The 16,167-nt window shown below is 39.7% G+C and overlaps 1 protein-coding gene across 1 annotated transcript; it reads left to right on the top strand.

Moving 5' to 3' along the window:
• Positions 1-9: 9 nt before the first annotated feature.
• Positions 10-2,927, top strand: ZNF281 (zinc finger protein 281; the record flags this gene model as incomplete). The annotated part of the gene is made up of 1 exon (XM_010160174.1): positions 10-2,927. A coding segment is annotated over one exon (2,169 nt), but the record flags the coding sequence as incomplete, so codon positions are not given.
• Between the last annotated feature and the right edge of the window lie 13,240 nt (positions 2,928-16,167).

The raw sequence follows: 16,167 nt of genomic DNA, 5'->3' as shown, positions 1-16,167 counted from the left end.
GGGGAAGGAACTGGCCAGAGTGTGATTCAGGACCTCAGCCTTCTTCACCACCTGCACCAGCATCCCCACCGAGACCTGTTACTGAGTGGCAGAGGCGAGGGCGCCCCTGGGAGCTCGGGTGAGCCAAAGCACGATGCCCAGGTCAAGAAGGCAAAGAGGCCAAAGCCAGAAACTCAGGGAATCAAAGCCAAGCGGAAGCCGAGCGCTTCGTCCAAACCCCCCCTGGTGGGAGAGGCGGAAGGTGCCATCGCGTCCCCCAGCCAGAAACCTCACGTCTGCGATCACTGCAGCGCTGCCTTCAGGAGCTCCTACCACTTACGCAGACACGTGCTCATTCACACCGGGGAGAGGCCTTTCCAGTGCAGCCAGTGCAGCATGGGCTTCATCCAGAAGTACTTGCTGCAGAGGCACGAGAAGATCCACAGCAGGGAGAAGCCCTTTGGGTGTGACCAGTGTAGTATGAAGTTCATCCAGAAGTACCACATGGAAAGACACAAGAGGACGCATAGTGGAGAAAAGCCATACAAATGTGACACTTGTCAGCAGTATTTTTCAAGGACTGATAGACTGTTGAAGCACAGAAGAACGTGTGGTGAAGCCATAGGTAAAGCAGGTGCTGGAATGGAGCCTGGATCATCAAATAACATGGGTAGCTTGGCTGCGTTGTCTCAGGGAAATACAAGTTCCTCAAGGAGAAAAAGTAAAACAAAAAGTATATCCACTGAAAACAAAGGAAATAAGTGTAGCAGCAAAGTAACTGAATCTCAAGTTACGAGTAATGTGACCATGCCAAATTATGCAGTTGATATTCCTATTGTGTCTTCCAGCGGTGGTCTGGTTGGCACAGGCGTAGAAGAGCTTCAGAAAAAAGTGCCAAAATTGGTCTTGAAAAAAGGAAGCAGAAAACAGGCGGACAAAAATTACCTTAATTTTATATCACCGCTGCCAGATATCTTGGGGCAAAAACCACTGTCTGGGAAACAAAGTGGCTCTCTAGGCCTAGTAGCCAATACCGGTGTAGAAACTATTGGCCTTCTCCAAAGTACAGGTGGTAAACCGGGTCAAATAAGTAGCAATTACGATGATGCCATGCAGTTTTCAAAGAAAAGAAGATACCTACAAACTGCAAGCAGTAACAGTGCCTTTTCAGTTAATGTCGGACACATGACCTCCCAGCAGTCCGTCATCCAGTCTGCAGGTGTTAGTGTTATGGATAATGAAGCTCCGTTATCTCTTATTGATTCAGCATCCTTAAATAGCGAAATAAAGTCTTGCCATGACAAGTCTGGTATTCCTGATGAAGTCTTACAGAGCCTTTTGGACCAGTACTCTCACAAATCGGAAGGCCAGAAAGAAGATCCTTTCAGTATAACTGAACAGCGTGTGGACTTGCACACCTCAGGAGAACATTCAGAGATAGTTCAGGAAGAAAACTTGAGCCCTAACTCTCAAACAGTTTCAAATGATAAGGCGAGCATGTTACAAGAATACTCCAAATACCTCCAGCAAGCCTTTGAAAGAACAACCAATAGCACTGGTTTTGCTTTTGGACCCAGTTTCCAGTTTGTCAGCTTGTCTTCAACTCTCCACAACCACACTCTGTTTCAAGACAAACAGATATACACTACATCTCCACTTGAGTGTGGCTTCAGCCAATCCGTTACCTCAGTATTGCCAACTGCGTTGCCAAAACCTCCGTTTGGGATGTTGCTTGGATCTCAACCAGGCTTTTATTTGTCTGCATTGGAGGCTACGCATCAACAGTTGACTCCTTCTCAAGAGCTGGATGATCTCATTGATCCGCAGAAAAACTTGGAGACTTCATCTAACTACCAGTCGACATCTCAGAAACTGACTGGCCAGAAGGAACAGAAAAACTTGGAATCCTCATCGAGCTTTCAGATCCCGTCTCAGGACTTAACTAGCCAGATAGATCCTCAGAAGGACATAGAGCCTAGAGCAACCTACCAGATCGAGAACTTTGCACAAGCATTCGGTTCTCAGTTTAAGTCGGGCAGCAGGGTGCCAATGACTTTTATCACTAACTCTAATGGAGAAGTGGACCATAGAGTAAGGACTTCAGTGTCAGATTTCTCAGGGTATACAAATATGATGTCTGATGTAAGTGAGCCATGTAGTACACGAGTAAAAACCCCCACCAGCCAGAGTTACAGGTAAGGTCCCGACTGTGACCAGGCTGTGGGGTCTTTTTAATGTAATTTTGTTTTACTTTGACAACACTGCCATTGGAATGTTTCTACACGGTCCTATTAATAATGTAACATGCCCTTTCAATGCAACTTTTCATATTTAGTTTGTTAACGTGAATTTTTTTTTTTAGATCAGTTTATTATGGTTTTTAATCAAAAATCAATAGATTGAAATAGTGGTTTTGTTCAAGTGACAATGTTTAGCAATCAAATTTACATTTATAGATCGTCAGGGAATAGCCCAAAAGTTTAAAATGCAAAAAAATAACTTTGTTCCTAGGACTAAGGTTTATTCTAATTGCTTTACTCTCAGGAAAGTGTAAAGAAGCATGGGAATTCTATGCACCTCTAGTGTATTGGAACTTCCAATTTACAGACAGTGACAAAAATATCTCAGCTTTTTTAAGGAAGGGATCTGTGACATTTCAAATTGCTGTCTCTTACGTCTGGGCTGATCTGAAAGAATTTTGCTACCTAGATCTCGTTGCTTTTGAAGTACTCCTGTTCTTCCAGGTGATGCTCATTCCAGGCAGGTGGAGCAAATATTCTTGGGTCTGTACTAAGAGCCCGGAATGGTAGCTTTAATATAAATAATAATGTCCCCAGAACTCCTGTGTAAGACTGTAATTCTGTAAAGAGATTCTGTTGACACAAACTGTGAGAATCAAATCTGCACGTCTGGTTCATGTCTTTAAAACCCCAACAGGCAAGGACAGTCATGATGCAGATAGGCTTTTGGGGTACCTTTTTTTTATTATACGTGGTTCAAAAAAGTTGGTCTCTTCCCCTTTTCCATGCTCTTCCTGTATGAGTTTCCTTCTCTTTTGTTGTGCTTCCAGTTCCTCCGGACTTGATCTTGGCTTTTCCCCTACCCCTAAATTTACACCTTTTCTTCCCCTGCTTCCCCACTCAGTCTCTCACCCCAAATTAACATCTGGCATTTAAAAACTTTTACGTTTCAGAAAGTGCATATCTAAATACGTACTTTCTGGTGTCGCATGACATCAGGTTATGAATAATAAACACCCACCTGTTTTAAGAGTTACGTCGAGGTTTCCACGTGCGATAAGAAATAACATACTCCCAGCTGTGCACGCGCAGGCCCCTGTCCTGTGTCAGGATTAGCTAACGCGGACCCCTGTGCCCAGCGGCGTACCAGTGCTGTCACTGGAGCTCTTTCCACATGCAGGGGTTTGCAGCAGTTCGTCACTGCAGGCTTTTAGGGCCGAAGGCTGCAGTTCCACCAGAGCTTTCTTTGATGTCGTCGGAGGTGGTGACATCAGCTACAAAAATAGAACTTGAGTGGCTTGTTAGTATCAACAGAACTTCTCTTTGGAATTATTGCCTTACTTTATGTATATTTTGTGGTACATTATTTATTATATGTGAATCCTGATGAATGCCTGTGGAGCCACGGAAACCTGCTAGAAATACTGGTGACCATTCAAAGCTGCTGAAAGGCAGTGGCACTGCTCTAAACCACTTTTTGCAAATGTATTTTTTGATTAGTTTTTTAATGTAATTTTGGTGATGTTTATGCTGATGGTTTTTTATGTACTCTTGGTGATGTTTCAGTCTTACGTACTTTTCTGGTGTCAGGAAAGTACCAGTGGTTGTTTGCAGTCTTATTGTGTAATCAGCCTATTACAGGCTTCCATGTATAATAAAGTTATTAACATTGTGCAAGTGTAAAACACTTCTGTTATGAAAGTGGTGTGTTATTAAATGAATTGTTACAAAAATCCTGGGTAATTTCTCCCATTGTCCCTCACCACTAAAAACTGAAACCTGAGCCCACTTGTAATCTCTTTTACTAGGTGAACTATCTTTTCTTTCATTACTAATCTAGAGTTTGCTCTCATAGGATCCATGTAACTCCATGAATTTTTCTTTATACTCGATTATGTGTTTCACCCTATTTCATTTTAAATAAGCAAACCACAGCTGTTCTCTAAACACAGAACCCAGCCTGTTTTCAGGGATGGAAAGTCCGTAACCACTGTGTTGGCTTTTTCAGTACCTTTTTTTTGTTTTACAGAGGTTATAATTTACATTCTTTATATTGTGTGTAGTAGAAGTTGCATATGTATTGTTCTGGCTGTTTGCTTTAACTTAATACTAATAAAACCCATTATTCACAAAATCATAAAGATATCACTTCTATTATCCAGTCAACTTTTGAGGAATAGTGTAACTTCCTGGCATGTTTTCAACTTGTTTTCTTCCTTCAGTTTCTATTTGGGTCAGATAACCTGAGTGCACTGTGTTTTAGAAATCAGGGCTGTTCCCTGATTTCCTTCTTCTACTTCCAAGGAAAAAAACTAACAAGTTTCCTTAAATTAAACTAATCATGCAACCTCATCTTTTTAAAATCTCTGTCTTTTTATGTATGATTTTGGTTAAAAATATATAAATCACTTACTGTTAACTTCAAAGATGTTTTGTAATTGTTGGAAATCCAGAATGACACATACATAATACAGTTTTGCTCAAAGTAAAGATTTTAGAAAGTCCTCTACCTGTTCCTTTGTTTGTTTTGTGGCGTGTTGTTTTGGTTTTTTTTCCCCATGTTCTAACTTCTGCGTTATAAGGAAAGCCTAGTAAAAATAGCATTATAATAACCTAAAATGCTTTTAAGTATTTTATCTGAAGATAGTTTGTGGGCTTCCTTAATCTGTATTTTTTTTTTTTCAACTTTGCATGTAAATATAAGAGTAGCAGTGCTAAAGGTCTCAGAATGGTTGAAAAGTAGCGTATGGAAGAACAGAGAACAGCAATTTGAATCAAGGGGGAAAATCATTGGCCTGCTGAAAGGCAAATAAGGATCAAAACTTTCAAAGTAAATATGAAATCTGCTAAATGTTTAATATTCAGAACATTGCTAGGAATAATTTCAGAAAATCTGAGGAGGAAATTACTGGAATTTTCTGTTTTCTTTCCACAGCTTAGCAGTCATTAAAAAGTGTTTCTGAATAGAAAAGAGCTGGACTTCTTCCTAATTTAGTACGGAGTTAAATTTTTTTTTAGTAATGCAGGTTAAGGGTTAAGGTACAATGTTCAGAAATAGTGGTATGGCTCTGCCTGCTAGATATCAGAAAGCATTGAATAGTAGTAACCCACATAGTAGTAACCCACATGGACTAAAGACACTATTGAGGGATGTGGCAGTCAGAGAAGGAGAAAGGAAAGCAAAATGGCCTTGAATTTTTTTCCACTTAGGTTCCTGGTTTAGTTTTTTTGTTATTTTTTTAAAGGAGTTACAGGAGGGGAGTGATCACCTGTTTCCTACCACTAGCAGGGCTGTAAAGAAGAATTGATATGCATGACGATACAAAACTGTACGTAAACTGTCAGGCTTCTGATTGTAGCAGCTCACGTAACTTGGTTTTGCTTTGGAACAAGTGCATTACGGTACCCTGGACTGTGAATTGTCTGTATGCCCCAAGCCACTGCAAGTGCACGTCTGACCTGCCTGCACATGACCTGCAAGAGCTAGCCAAAATTTGTAGGAGTTCCTGAATTACTAAATTGGACACAGGTTTGTGGATAGTGGGTGAAATCTTAGAATGAGAAATTGGTGAAATGAAAGGAGGATGGAAAAAAAAGTGAAAATACGGTGCTGCGAAGGGAGATCACAATTTCAGGTTTATGGGCTACTGATGCTGAAAAGCTGCCTGATGCCTCACGCAGACCTTGAGAGGACACTGAAGTAATTCATTGTGTTCCATTAGTGTGTTTTTTTGTTGTTGTTGTTGAAATTGTTTGGTCTTCTTCCCCCTTAGCCCTCAATATTCCATGTGTGCAAATAATGTATTTGTCTGAATAATGCTTCTGCTCTATTTCTTTTCCCACCAACTAGTGTTGTTCATGTGAAGTTGCAGTTGTGGCTGTGGAAATGTTTGTTATACCTGAGAAGATACGTAAGAGAATGTGTAAGTTACTACTTTGCTGTTTTTTATTGTACCTGTTGAAGGGAGTAAAGCTTCTTTAAAATAGAAGATTCTGTTTTCAGCCCCTGCTGACTACCAGCTTTAACTATTTAGGCTGGAACTTTCCAGGCTTTGTCTCACACGCCACACATTACCTTACTTTGGGAAACTTCTGCAAAATTGCTCACCTACTTCCTAAAATAAGATTAAGGAAGAAAACTTCCTTGTTCCACTAGTGGTTTCATCTCATGCTTCTTTAAAAACAAATCAGAGTCATCCCCTCACCAAGCTAGGACATCAGACTAGGTTGATGGGTGTCCCTCCTTGAATCACTGTTCTTGAAAACCTGATAATAAGAGGTTTTGAAAATGCTTTTACATTCAGAGATACGGAAGTTTGGTGGCTGTATCTCCAGAGGTGACCTCCCAGGATAACGCATCGGACTGTTAGAATTGTTTGGTATGTTATTCCAAGTCGCAGTTTTTCTCACGTGTCCTGTACGGGGATATATGTTGCATATTCTCAGACTGGAATGTGTTTTCTGGCTTCCTACATAGAGAATTCACTTCTAATATTCTTATAAGGTGATTTCTGTGGATTGTTGTTGTAGAAACACTTAAGTAAATAAGGTATAGTGTTGTGCACAGCATTTGGAACTATACCCTGTTTCCCAAATGAACAGCTGTGATACACTTGTTATCCATGTTGTTCAAAACATATTTCTTGTGTTGCCTCTTTCACTTGCAGCTAAAACCCAGATTTACTTCATCATTGTTTCTTTTTTCACAGACAGTAATGTCTGGCTACATTATTAAAAAAAAATTTTTTTTTTCCATATTCTTATATTGATATTCTGATCTTAGGGGTCTTATAGATACTGATGCTCAAAATGTACTTTTGGATGCCCAGTTTCATTTTGATACCTGTGACCTGGAGAGATAGGTACTGGGATTTCATCTCTTCGACACTGAAGTTGAGTTCCTTGGTGGAAGACCTGTGCTGCTTCAAAAGGTGTCTGCGTGGACAGAAGTTGAGGGATAGTTACTGGGTGAGTAAATGTGGAATAGCTGATTGTCTAGAATCGAGTAGAAGCTGTGGGGCAGTTGGGGTAATTTAATTCTCTAAGGTGACATTCAGGAGCCTCAATCACAATGTTGTCTTTTCCCGTATGTTCAGTGTAAATCTGGCATCTGCAACAAGTGAAGCCAGGTTCTGCAGATAGCAGCCTCATTAAGCATAGTCCTGCTTCATTCTCCGTGCTGTTATCCTAGTCGTGGATACAGGCAGCAAGGCAGCATTGCTTGGAAAAAACCACTGTGTCATCATGTAATCAATCTGCCATAATGCACATAAGAAGATGGGCTGAATTCATGATTAAAAGGAAAATTCAGTTTTCACATTTTTAAACCTTTAATCTTTACAGTAATGTAAAACTTTTGTATATAGCATACTACTGTATTTTAATACTGATTTGTTTTTTATTAAATTTCCAGTGGATTTGGTAATTTTAGTCCCAGGGCTGTCCAGAGTAATGGTATGACGCTACACTGGAAAGCTGCCTGTGTACTTGGGGACTTGAAGTTTGATAAAATATTACCTAGGCAGACTCAAAATGAAGAATTAAGAACTAATTGAAGAATATATATGTCTGATTATTTCAAAATACCCTATCTTAAAATGCATTTTAAAGAGTCTCTTATTTAGTGCTACGAATATCAAAACATTCTGTGAATTAATGAGCCATAAAATGGTTATTATGCAGGAACTGCAGCAAGCATCAGATGCTCTAGTACCACATGTGCCACCTTCGATGCTAAAACTGGCTTTATTTAAAGCTAGGTTATTACCGTTCATGCTCGGAACCTTTACTTTGTGCTGTTGGCAACAGACATTTCACTTTTATTTTTCTCAAAAGACCGAAAGACTGCTTATTTTTCATCCCACAATGTCTCCTTATGGTGTATATATCTCTCTCTGCTTGTACTCTGTTGCGAGTGGATAGGAGGTTAGGACAAGATGTGTGTGGGTGCTGGCATATGGCCAGAAATTATATTGATGATGTTAAGGGTGGTTCAGTCTGCTCAAAGATTCTGAATATTTTTTTCTGGAGTGGGGGAAAAACCCAAAAATCTCACAGGTGGGAGTTTTTTGGATGCTTCTACGTTCTGAGATGAGTTGGAATAAATCCAGGCTGAGGCTTATTTTGGAGACTAAAATTTACAAAGAAAAATAAAATTTATGCAGCTCTGAGTGACGAGGTTTAGAATCACATTTGCTTTCCTGTAATGGAGAAATATATAGATGTGTAATAAAGCAGCTTGCATGTTTTGCTGAGGTGCTTTAAATTACGGCGAGTGAAATATGCCTCTGGATCTTCTTATCTATTAAACAAAATGGATCTCTAGAATAAAAAATACATTATGTCAGAAAGTGCTTGGTAATGCTGGAAAATGAGACTAATAAGGATTAGTTTGTGCAGCTGAGGAGGACATATGTTGTGTTAGCTATCTGCTTGGAATTGGGTCAGGTTTGGTGATAACACATTGACTCCTAGGAGCTCTTGGCCCCACCATGTCTTGAGGCGCAGTAGGCGAGCACACTGTCTGGGTAGAGGGAGCATGGCCTTCCTTTTGCAGCTGGGCTGTCGTGATTTGGAAGTGTGAGACAGTGCAGCAAGCTCTGTTTCTTAGAACGCCTAGTTTTTCTTTTGAGGACCTGCCATCCCCAACTATCGATTTACTTTGTGAAAATGAAATGCGAATATCTCTGCCAAAATTCTGCTGTCTTGGGTCTGACCAGCTTTAGTTCAGAGGGTTATTCAACAGTGATCAATCGAGATGTGTTGCTAAAAATACTCAACCTGTTTAGCTTAAGAGATTTGTCACCTTGGAAAGTTAGGTCAAATTACATCATGAAGGTGTTCATGTACTTGGTCTATAACTAAACATGTGCACTTGGTACTCTTAGTGTGGAGTTAAGGATGTATGAAATGTGTAAGTGATTGAAGTTTATTTCCTGAGCATTCTTAATTAAAACTTCTTTCCAGGTTCACTTCTAATCATGATTATTTAATATTAGTCTTGGATGATGAGGGTTAACCCAGTTACTCAAGAGGTTGGAACTTGAATTTTTTGAGAAATTGCAATCATTTTTGTGTAGGTACGCTAAACTTGAATGTTTACTTGGTTTGGAGTTTAGAGAGGCACTTTAGAATAAAAGTAGCTTCATATTTTGTTTTATATGCTTCTGGAAATCATCCTTCACACGTCATCTTGAAAGTGAATAGCAAATGGAATAAGACTTCTGGCAGATCATCAGTTTTTACTATTTTTAATACCGTTTTCTGATGCTTGCATGTTTTGTTATTCTCACAATGAAGCTAAATTAAAGTCTCTGAGAAAGAGGTCCCTCTAGTACAGCATAATGAAGTCTTTAAATGGGTACGGTTATAGGTCATCATGAATAGGAATGCAGTGACCTTTTTCTTGACAATGAAGCTGACACAAGCTTCTCAAAGAGCTGTTCTTTTTTATTATTATTATTTCTCCGCCAGAATGGACACAAATAAAATGGAGGATCCCTCTTCTCCCATCAGTGAACAAAATCAAAAGATAAGAAAATGTATTGTAAACTGTTAATTTGCAAAATCTAGAAATAACATGAAGTTCTTTCTCAATACAGATACTGTTACAGGAATGCTGTGCGGCAAGGAGCTGGAAAAAGAAGGAAAGTAGAGGGGCCATATGACTGGTAAAGGGCCTTCTGGTTTCTTAAGATACTCTGCAATAGTCTGTGGTGATTTTTGGATACACAGCAGTGAGGCATTCAAAATTACTAGTAGCCTCTTACAATTTTGAATGTATAAAAATCACGAATTGTCATGTCCTTCATTTTCCACTTATGTGTGTATCTGCAGGCTTGTATGACTGTGGTGAAATACAGGGAGGCTCAAATTCCTTGGTGGCCTGTATAAAAAAGCAAAGCATTTTGCAGAAAGCACATAAATGTTGTGGCTGTTTCCTAATGGGGAGACCCTATTGCTCCATTCAACTTCAGCAGAGGCTTTTGAATTGCAGTGCTCAGCAATTTTCTTTAACCGTAGAGAATCATCTGTCATTCTTAAATAATGGCTCTACCTGCTAGTTTAGGACTTGCTCAAGGTTTCAGCAATGTCGATCTGAATTGTGCTGTCTCTTCTAGAGGGGAGGCCTGTGTGTCACAGCAAACTCTCAAGTGTGCAGTGAAGGTAGTGAATGGAGATTTGCCTTTTTCTCTAGGAAGTCGTATCTCTAGAACTGCTTCTGTGAACAGATTTTTTTTTTAATGTTTTAAACCCTGTAAAGTAGTAAAAATAGGAAATAGGTTTCTGCGCACTTTTTAAAATTTTAAATTTTTTTTTTTTAGCCAAGGACCTGACTATATGCTCTTTTGAAGAGCAGGTTGTTTCCTCGATGATGGATGCTGCTCCTATAAGGCCACAGCCTGGGTGAGCATCTCAGCTGGGGACTTTGATTGGGAGTGTGCCTCTTTGACAGTATGCTTCGTCAAAAGGATGACTTAAAGAAAAAAGGTAAGTTTAGAGTATGCACACATTATTTCAGCGCTATGAAAAAAGAGTGAAACAGCAGTTACCATATCATATATGTCCTTAAAACACATTCCAGGAAAACAGTATGCTAATACCATATAAAAGGATCTTGTGTACAGCGAGAAGTGACTTTAATATGCAAAGATCAAAAGATATGTGGGGCAGTATGTTAATGGTTAGAAAGATTTAATTAACTTGTTCTCCTCTACAAACAAGAAGACTTAGCCATAAAGCTTACTTTATAAGCTAGGACACGACCAACTTGATACCAGAGCCTTTCATTTTTGCAACTCCCTGTCAAATTCTCAGGTGGATGGAAAGTGGAAGCAATGATTTTATTTTTTCCAGGGGAAAAGGTGTGCCAAGGATAGAGGTGAATTCTTGGTGAAGATTCAGTTTCTGCACATGCTAGCAAAGGTATGGTAAACCAATGATTTCTAACTTTAACATGCTAATATGAAACAAAAACTGCAAGCTGCCATGCCTAGCATGTGGCAGGCTGACGGAAATCTCATGAAGTTCAGCAAAGTGAAATATTCTGTTCTGCTTCTGGGGAGGAATAACTCTATGTGTCAGTGCAGCTTCCTGGAAAGCAGCTTTGCTGAGAAGTGCTTGGGGTCAGAACACTTCTGACCAAGAGCCAGAAATGTGCCCTCATGGAATGCGTCAGGAGGAGCGTTGCCAGCAGTCAAGGAAGGCATCCTTCTAGTCTACTCAGCACGTGTGAGGCCACGTCCTGGGCTCCACAGTACAAGAACAGACGTACTGGAATGAGGCTGTTGCAGTGCCACAAACGTGATTGAGGATTTGGAGCCTTTCTTGTATGAGGGGAGGCTGAGAGAGCTGAGAGTGTTCAGCCTGGAGAAGGCAAGGCTGAGGTGATCTCATCAACGTGTACAAATACCTAACGGGAAAGAATGCAGACGAGGGAGCCAGACTCTGCAGTAGTGCCCGCTGACAGCACAGGAGGCTGTGGGCAGAAATTAAAACATGAAATTCTATCTGAGCACAAGGAAACACTTTTTTTTTTTTTTTTTTTTTTTTTTTTCTGGGGGGCTTTGTGAACCACAGGAATTGTTGCCAGAGAGGTTGTGGATTCTCCATCTGTGGAGATATTTAAAGCCTGGCTGGGCATGTTCCTGGAGAGCCTGCTCTGGCTGTCCTGGCTCGAGCAGGGGATTTGGACAAGGTGACCTCAAGAGGTCCTTTCCAACATCAGCAATTCTGTGATTCTTTATAGTTTTGTTTGTTGGTCTGTGCCAAACAGCAGTGTCAGATTTTATGTTGAGGAGATGGTATTTGTCTCTAGGAAGTAGGATGACAGGGTGTCTGAAAGTGCATTGTTTAATGGAACAAATGGGCTAGGGAATTCAGGATGTTGTTGGGAATCACTATGCAGTGTTAAGCAGTTAAATGTTTCAGATGTCTAGCTTGGACACTTGAGTCTGCTTTAAATTGCAGGCATTTTCGATGACAAGTCTTCCTTAGTCTTTCGGTAAAGATTAAGAAAAGATAGTCAAAGCATTTTGAAATAAAATCCTGATTGCTTCTTTATATTTTACTAACCTTCCTTCTTTCCTTTCTTGTTAGCTGTAGAAGGTTGCCATAAGGAAACATCTAGCTGACACTCATTTATACGACTGGGGAGACAGTAATTGCTTTTTTCCTCCTCTCCCCCAAAGTCAGCTTAAATGGCCTGGCTTGAAGCTGTTCTTGTTCAGAAGAAAATGCAGGAGAAAATAAAAAAGCAAAGCAGGGAGAATGCAGCTTCTGGTTTTGGTTCAGACTTTAACTTGAAATCTCTCTGCTGGAGAAAGGCAGGCACAGAGCATTATCTTATCAGTCTGTGATAAGTGGTAACAGCATTGGGCTGTTTCAGGCCTTGCTGTTAGCTGTTGTTCTGGTCACGGGCTCTGTTGTTGCAAAAGATCGTCTTGAGGCGTTGAGCCAGATTTTTTTTTTTTTTTAAACAAAGCAAAAAATATAATTAAAAAGGATGATGATTAAAATGCGTATAGTGAATGGATGACAACAGGAACAAAAGTTTTGTATTCCAGATGTTTTCCAAGACTTAATCAAAGCTGGATATTATGTCAGTGTAATTTGGGTTTTCTTCAGTGGGTCTGGTCTGCTTCTCAGGATCAGGACACTAATTCTAAATGATGTTGCTGTGAATCCTGGGTTTCCATGTGGTAGTAGAGTTATCAGTGATAATGGGAAGTTTTGTGCTCTTCAGACACCTATTGTAGGACTGCTTTTAAGTGATGGCTTTTAACTGAGGTCAGCATTTTTCTGGCATACCAGCTGTAGGCCTTTCATTTCTGTGTCCTACACTACTTTTGTTTGTTAGACTTGATTTCATCACAGTCCTTGGGGTTTATCAGTGGGTGGTGTTTGGACTGACTCGATATTTCAATCTTCAGTGTTTCTGGCTTCTATAAACAGTAAATCTTTGTTGGTTTATGCTTACAGATACATTTTTAATGCTTTTAAACCCTCTTCAGTGCATACTTTGTGTGTACTTAGTTAGTGAAGTATACAAAATGTAAATGCACTAAGAATTTCTCTGAAAATCCCTGGTTCTCCAAGATGTTGCAACAGAAAGATGTTATTTTTTTTAAAGTACTGGGCAAATGTTCCACTGTTAGAGTGTGCCATCCTCTTTGAGATGCAAGGCCATATGATTGCTGAACACTCTGATTATTGAGTTTTATGAAAATTTTTGCTCTAATAACATGGAAAGCCAGTCCTTTATTCATGTGTGTCAGTCTATTTACTGAATTTTGGGAGTTTGTCAGAAAACATTTAACAGCTAGCCTCAGGACAAATTTGTGGCTTCAAATTGTAATCTTGATATTCTTGTACAGTTTTTCTGTATATGTTTTGCCCTTTTTGTGTGTGGTTGTTTGTGGGTTTTTTGTTTGTTTGTGGTTTTTTTTTGTTTGTTTGTGGGTGGTGGTTTTTTTTTTTTTTACTTAGCAGGCTGAGAAAAAGACAAAATGCCAAAGGTGGAATTTCTGTTGATGTCCTTACAGTTTAGCAGCAGGTCTGAAGCCCTTGGATGACCATTGTCGTTTGAGCTAGCAGATTGTCACCCTTCATGGAACAGGACCACTGGGGAAAAACGTCTTTGCTACTTGTTTTCACAGGTAGATGTCGATATCTTAATAAGTGTATACTTGGTTATTTTGATCTTTATTGTAGATCAGGAAGCAGTAACTCTAGCAGATGGACTCCTACTTGTTATCTCAGACTTGACCCTTGTTCCTTCTACTTTTTTCCAATCCTGCTTCTCTTAGTGCAGTTCTTAGTAAGCAAATACCAAAGTAATCTCAGTCAGATTTCCCTGCTCTACAAGTCTTTGCCTCTCTTCTCTTTTGGCTCCCGCTTTGTTAATTCCATCGTCTTTTACGTGTACTCTTCTGTCCTAATCTTGTTATTTCTGTTCCTTTCTTCCTTACCTGACCAGTTTCTGCATCCAGCTACACGTTCTGTTCTTCCTTCCTGTTCCACTTCTGCCTTGTCCCTCTGCAGTATTTCCTTTTGTCTGTGGGTAGATTTTATTTGTTCTGCATGAGACGCAGAGGATTGGTATTTGCTTGCAACCTGGATATCTTACTGCTGCTGTGATACTGAGCTGTTGTAACTGGCCTTTACATGGATAGTTGGGTTTTTACTCCTCTTGTTGGGGCAGGGGTCATGCTGGAGGAATAGGGCCAAGTACATTTTCTCAGAAATGTGCATTTTGTGGGTGTTTTTAGGTAGATTTTCTTGAAAATAAGCAGCAGTGTACCCCTGCTAAAGAAAAAGGCCCTCTCCCCACCCCCACCCCCCTTCTTTTTTTTTGCATAGGTAAGACAATGTATTTTTCATGAGCTTTCTTCTTGGAAGGGAGCAGGTCTTTCTGAACAAACACTGTATATATTTATGTTCATGCACATGTGTGCACAGAAAGAATCTAGAATCTGACAGTGTCAAATGTGGTTGATGAAAATGTCAGTCTGAGTGATCAGCTTTGCAATCACAAACTGCTGACAGCAAGATCTGGAAAGGTTTTGGGGTAACATTTTAGAAGGCAAACTATACACTGTTAATTATAGTGTAGTATATCAGTTGAAATAGTACTAAAGGCAATGAAGATGAACTGGACGTTTTACAACTCTCATTGAAGCATCAGGAATTGCATTGCCTTGGGCAAATTATGTGATCAGATACAATAGCTAGTTTATCTGATGTTTCAAGTTCCATATTCCTGTAGATGAGCTAGTGCTGCAAATTACCCAGTTATAATACAATAATCCATCAGACATCTACTCCTTTTGAGGGCTGTTTAATTGAATGAGCTGCAGTATAAGCATGTTGTGTGGTTACTTATATGGAGGTCCCAGAAGGATGTGACTTGCTGGGTCTGTTGCCCTGCCAAAACCATTTTTTTTTCATTTGCAGTGGAGAATTTTAACAGGATATTTCATTCTGGTTAACATTTGACTTTTCTAAACATCTGTATATAAAAAATACCAATTTAATTCCCCCCAGCTTTTTAAAAAATAATGGGAGCTTTATGGAGGTTATGTAGGAAAGGCACCTTCCCTTTCTAGTACTACCTGCAGCCTAAATTTGCATGTTAAATTGGTAATGTTGCATTGATGAACTGCTCTCAAACTGTAGGCAATACTGAACAATAGTTTTGAGAAGTGTGACTGCAACTGCCCAGATAATGAATGAAATGCTTTCACAGGTTTTTCTCACTGAATAAAGTGATTGTCCATTGTGCTTTAAATGTATTTTTAACCCTTTTAATAAAACTTTGACAAATTTATTTTTAGTTAAACCAAATGAACTTAGCTTGAGGAGTTAACTATTTTAAACTAAATGGCAATAACCTTCTCATACTGCAGATCGAGCACAGGGAATATATTATAGTTTAGTTTGATTTAAAATTTTGTCATAAGCTAAAGAAGTGCGTCACATACAATCATGTATACACTTTTGGTCTGTCATAAGCACTGTTTTACTGACTCGTGCCGAGAGTAAGAGTACCGTAGGTAAGTTTGTTAGGAGATGGTAATTTTTTTATTCTCTCTCTCTTGTGATGAAAAAAGTAACAGTGTGAGGGATAGATCCCTGGGTGACTGGGATTTCCTATTCGAGCTCCTTGTGTGATCAGTGCGACCCACTTAACTCTAGGTAGCATCAGTTGCATGGTGTGTAGAAGAGACCCTTCCTTGGAACATCCATATGGGGCTGTTAAAGGGTGAACGAGTCTTGCTGATCACTCCTTGGCTCTCCAGTGATGAATCAGCTTATGGATAAGAATCAAGGAATCTTGGTTGATGCAGTATTGTTGCTGGTGCAGTGTTGTGGTAGCAATTGACACCTGTTGGTCTGCAACCTTTACTAATCCCACAAGGAGAAGGGTCCTCTGAGACACTGAAGCACA

Source organism: Eurypyga helias, unplaced genomic scaffold, assembly GCF_000690775.1.
Source record: "Eurypyga helias isolate BGI_N326 unplaced genomic scaffold, ASM69077v1 scaffold8621, whole genome shotgun sequence".
NCBI lineage: Eukaryota > Metazoa > Chordata > Aves > Eurypygiformes > Eurypygidae > Eurypyga > Eurypyga helias.
This window is presented reverse-complemented; position numbering and strand designations above follow the sequence as displayed.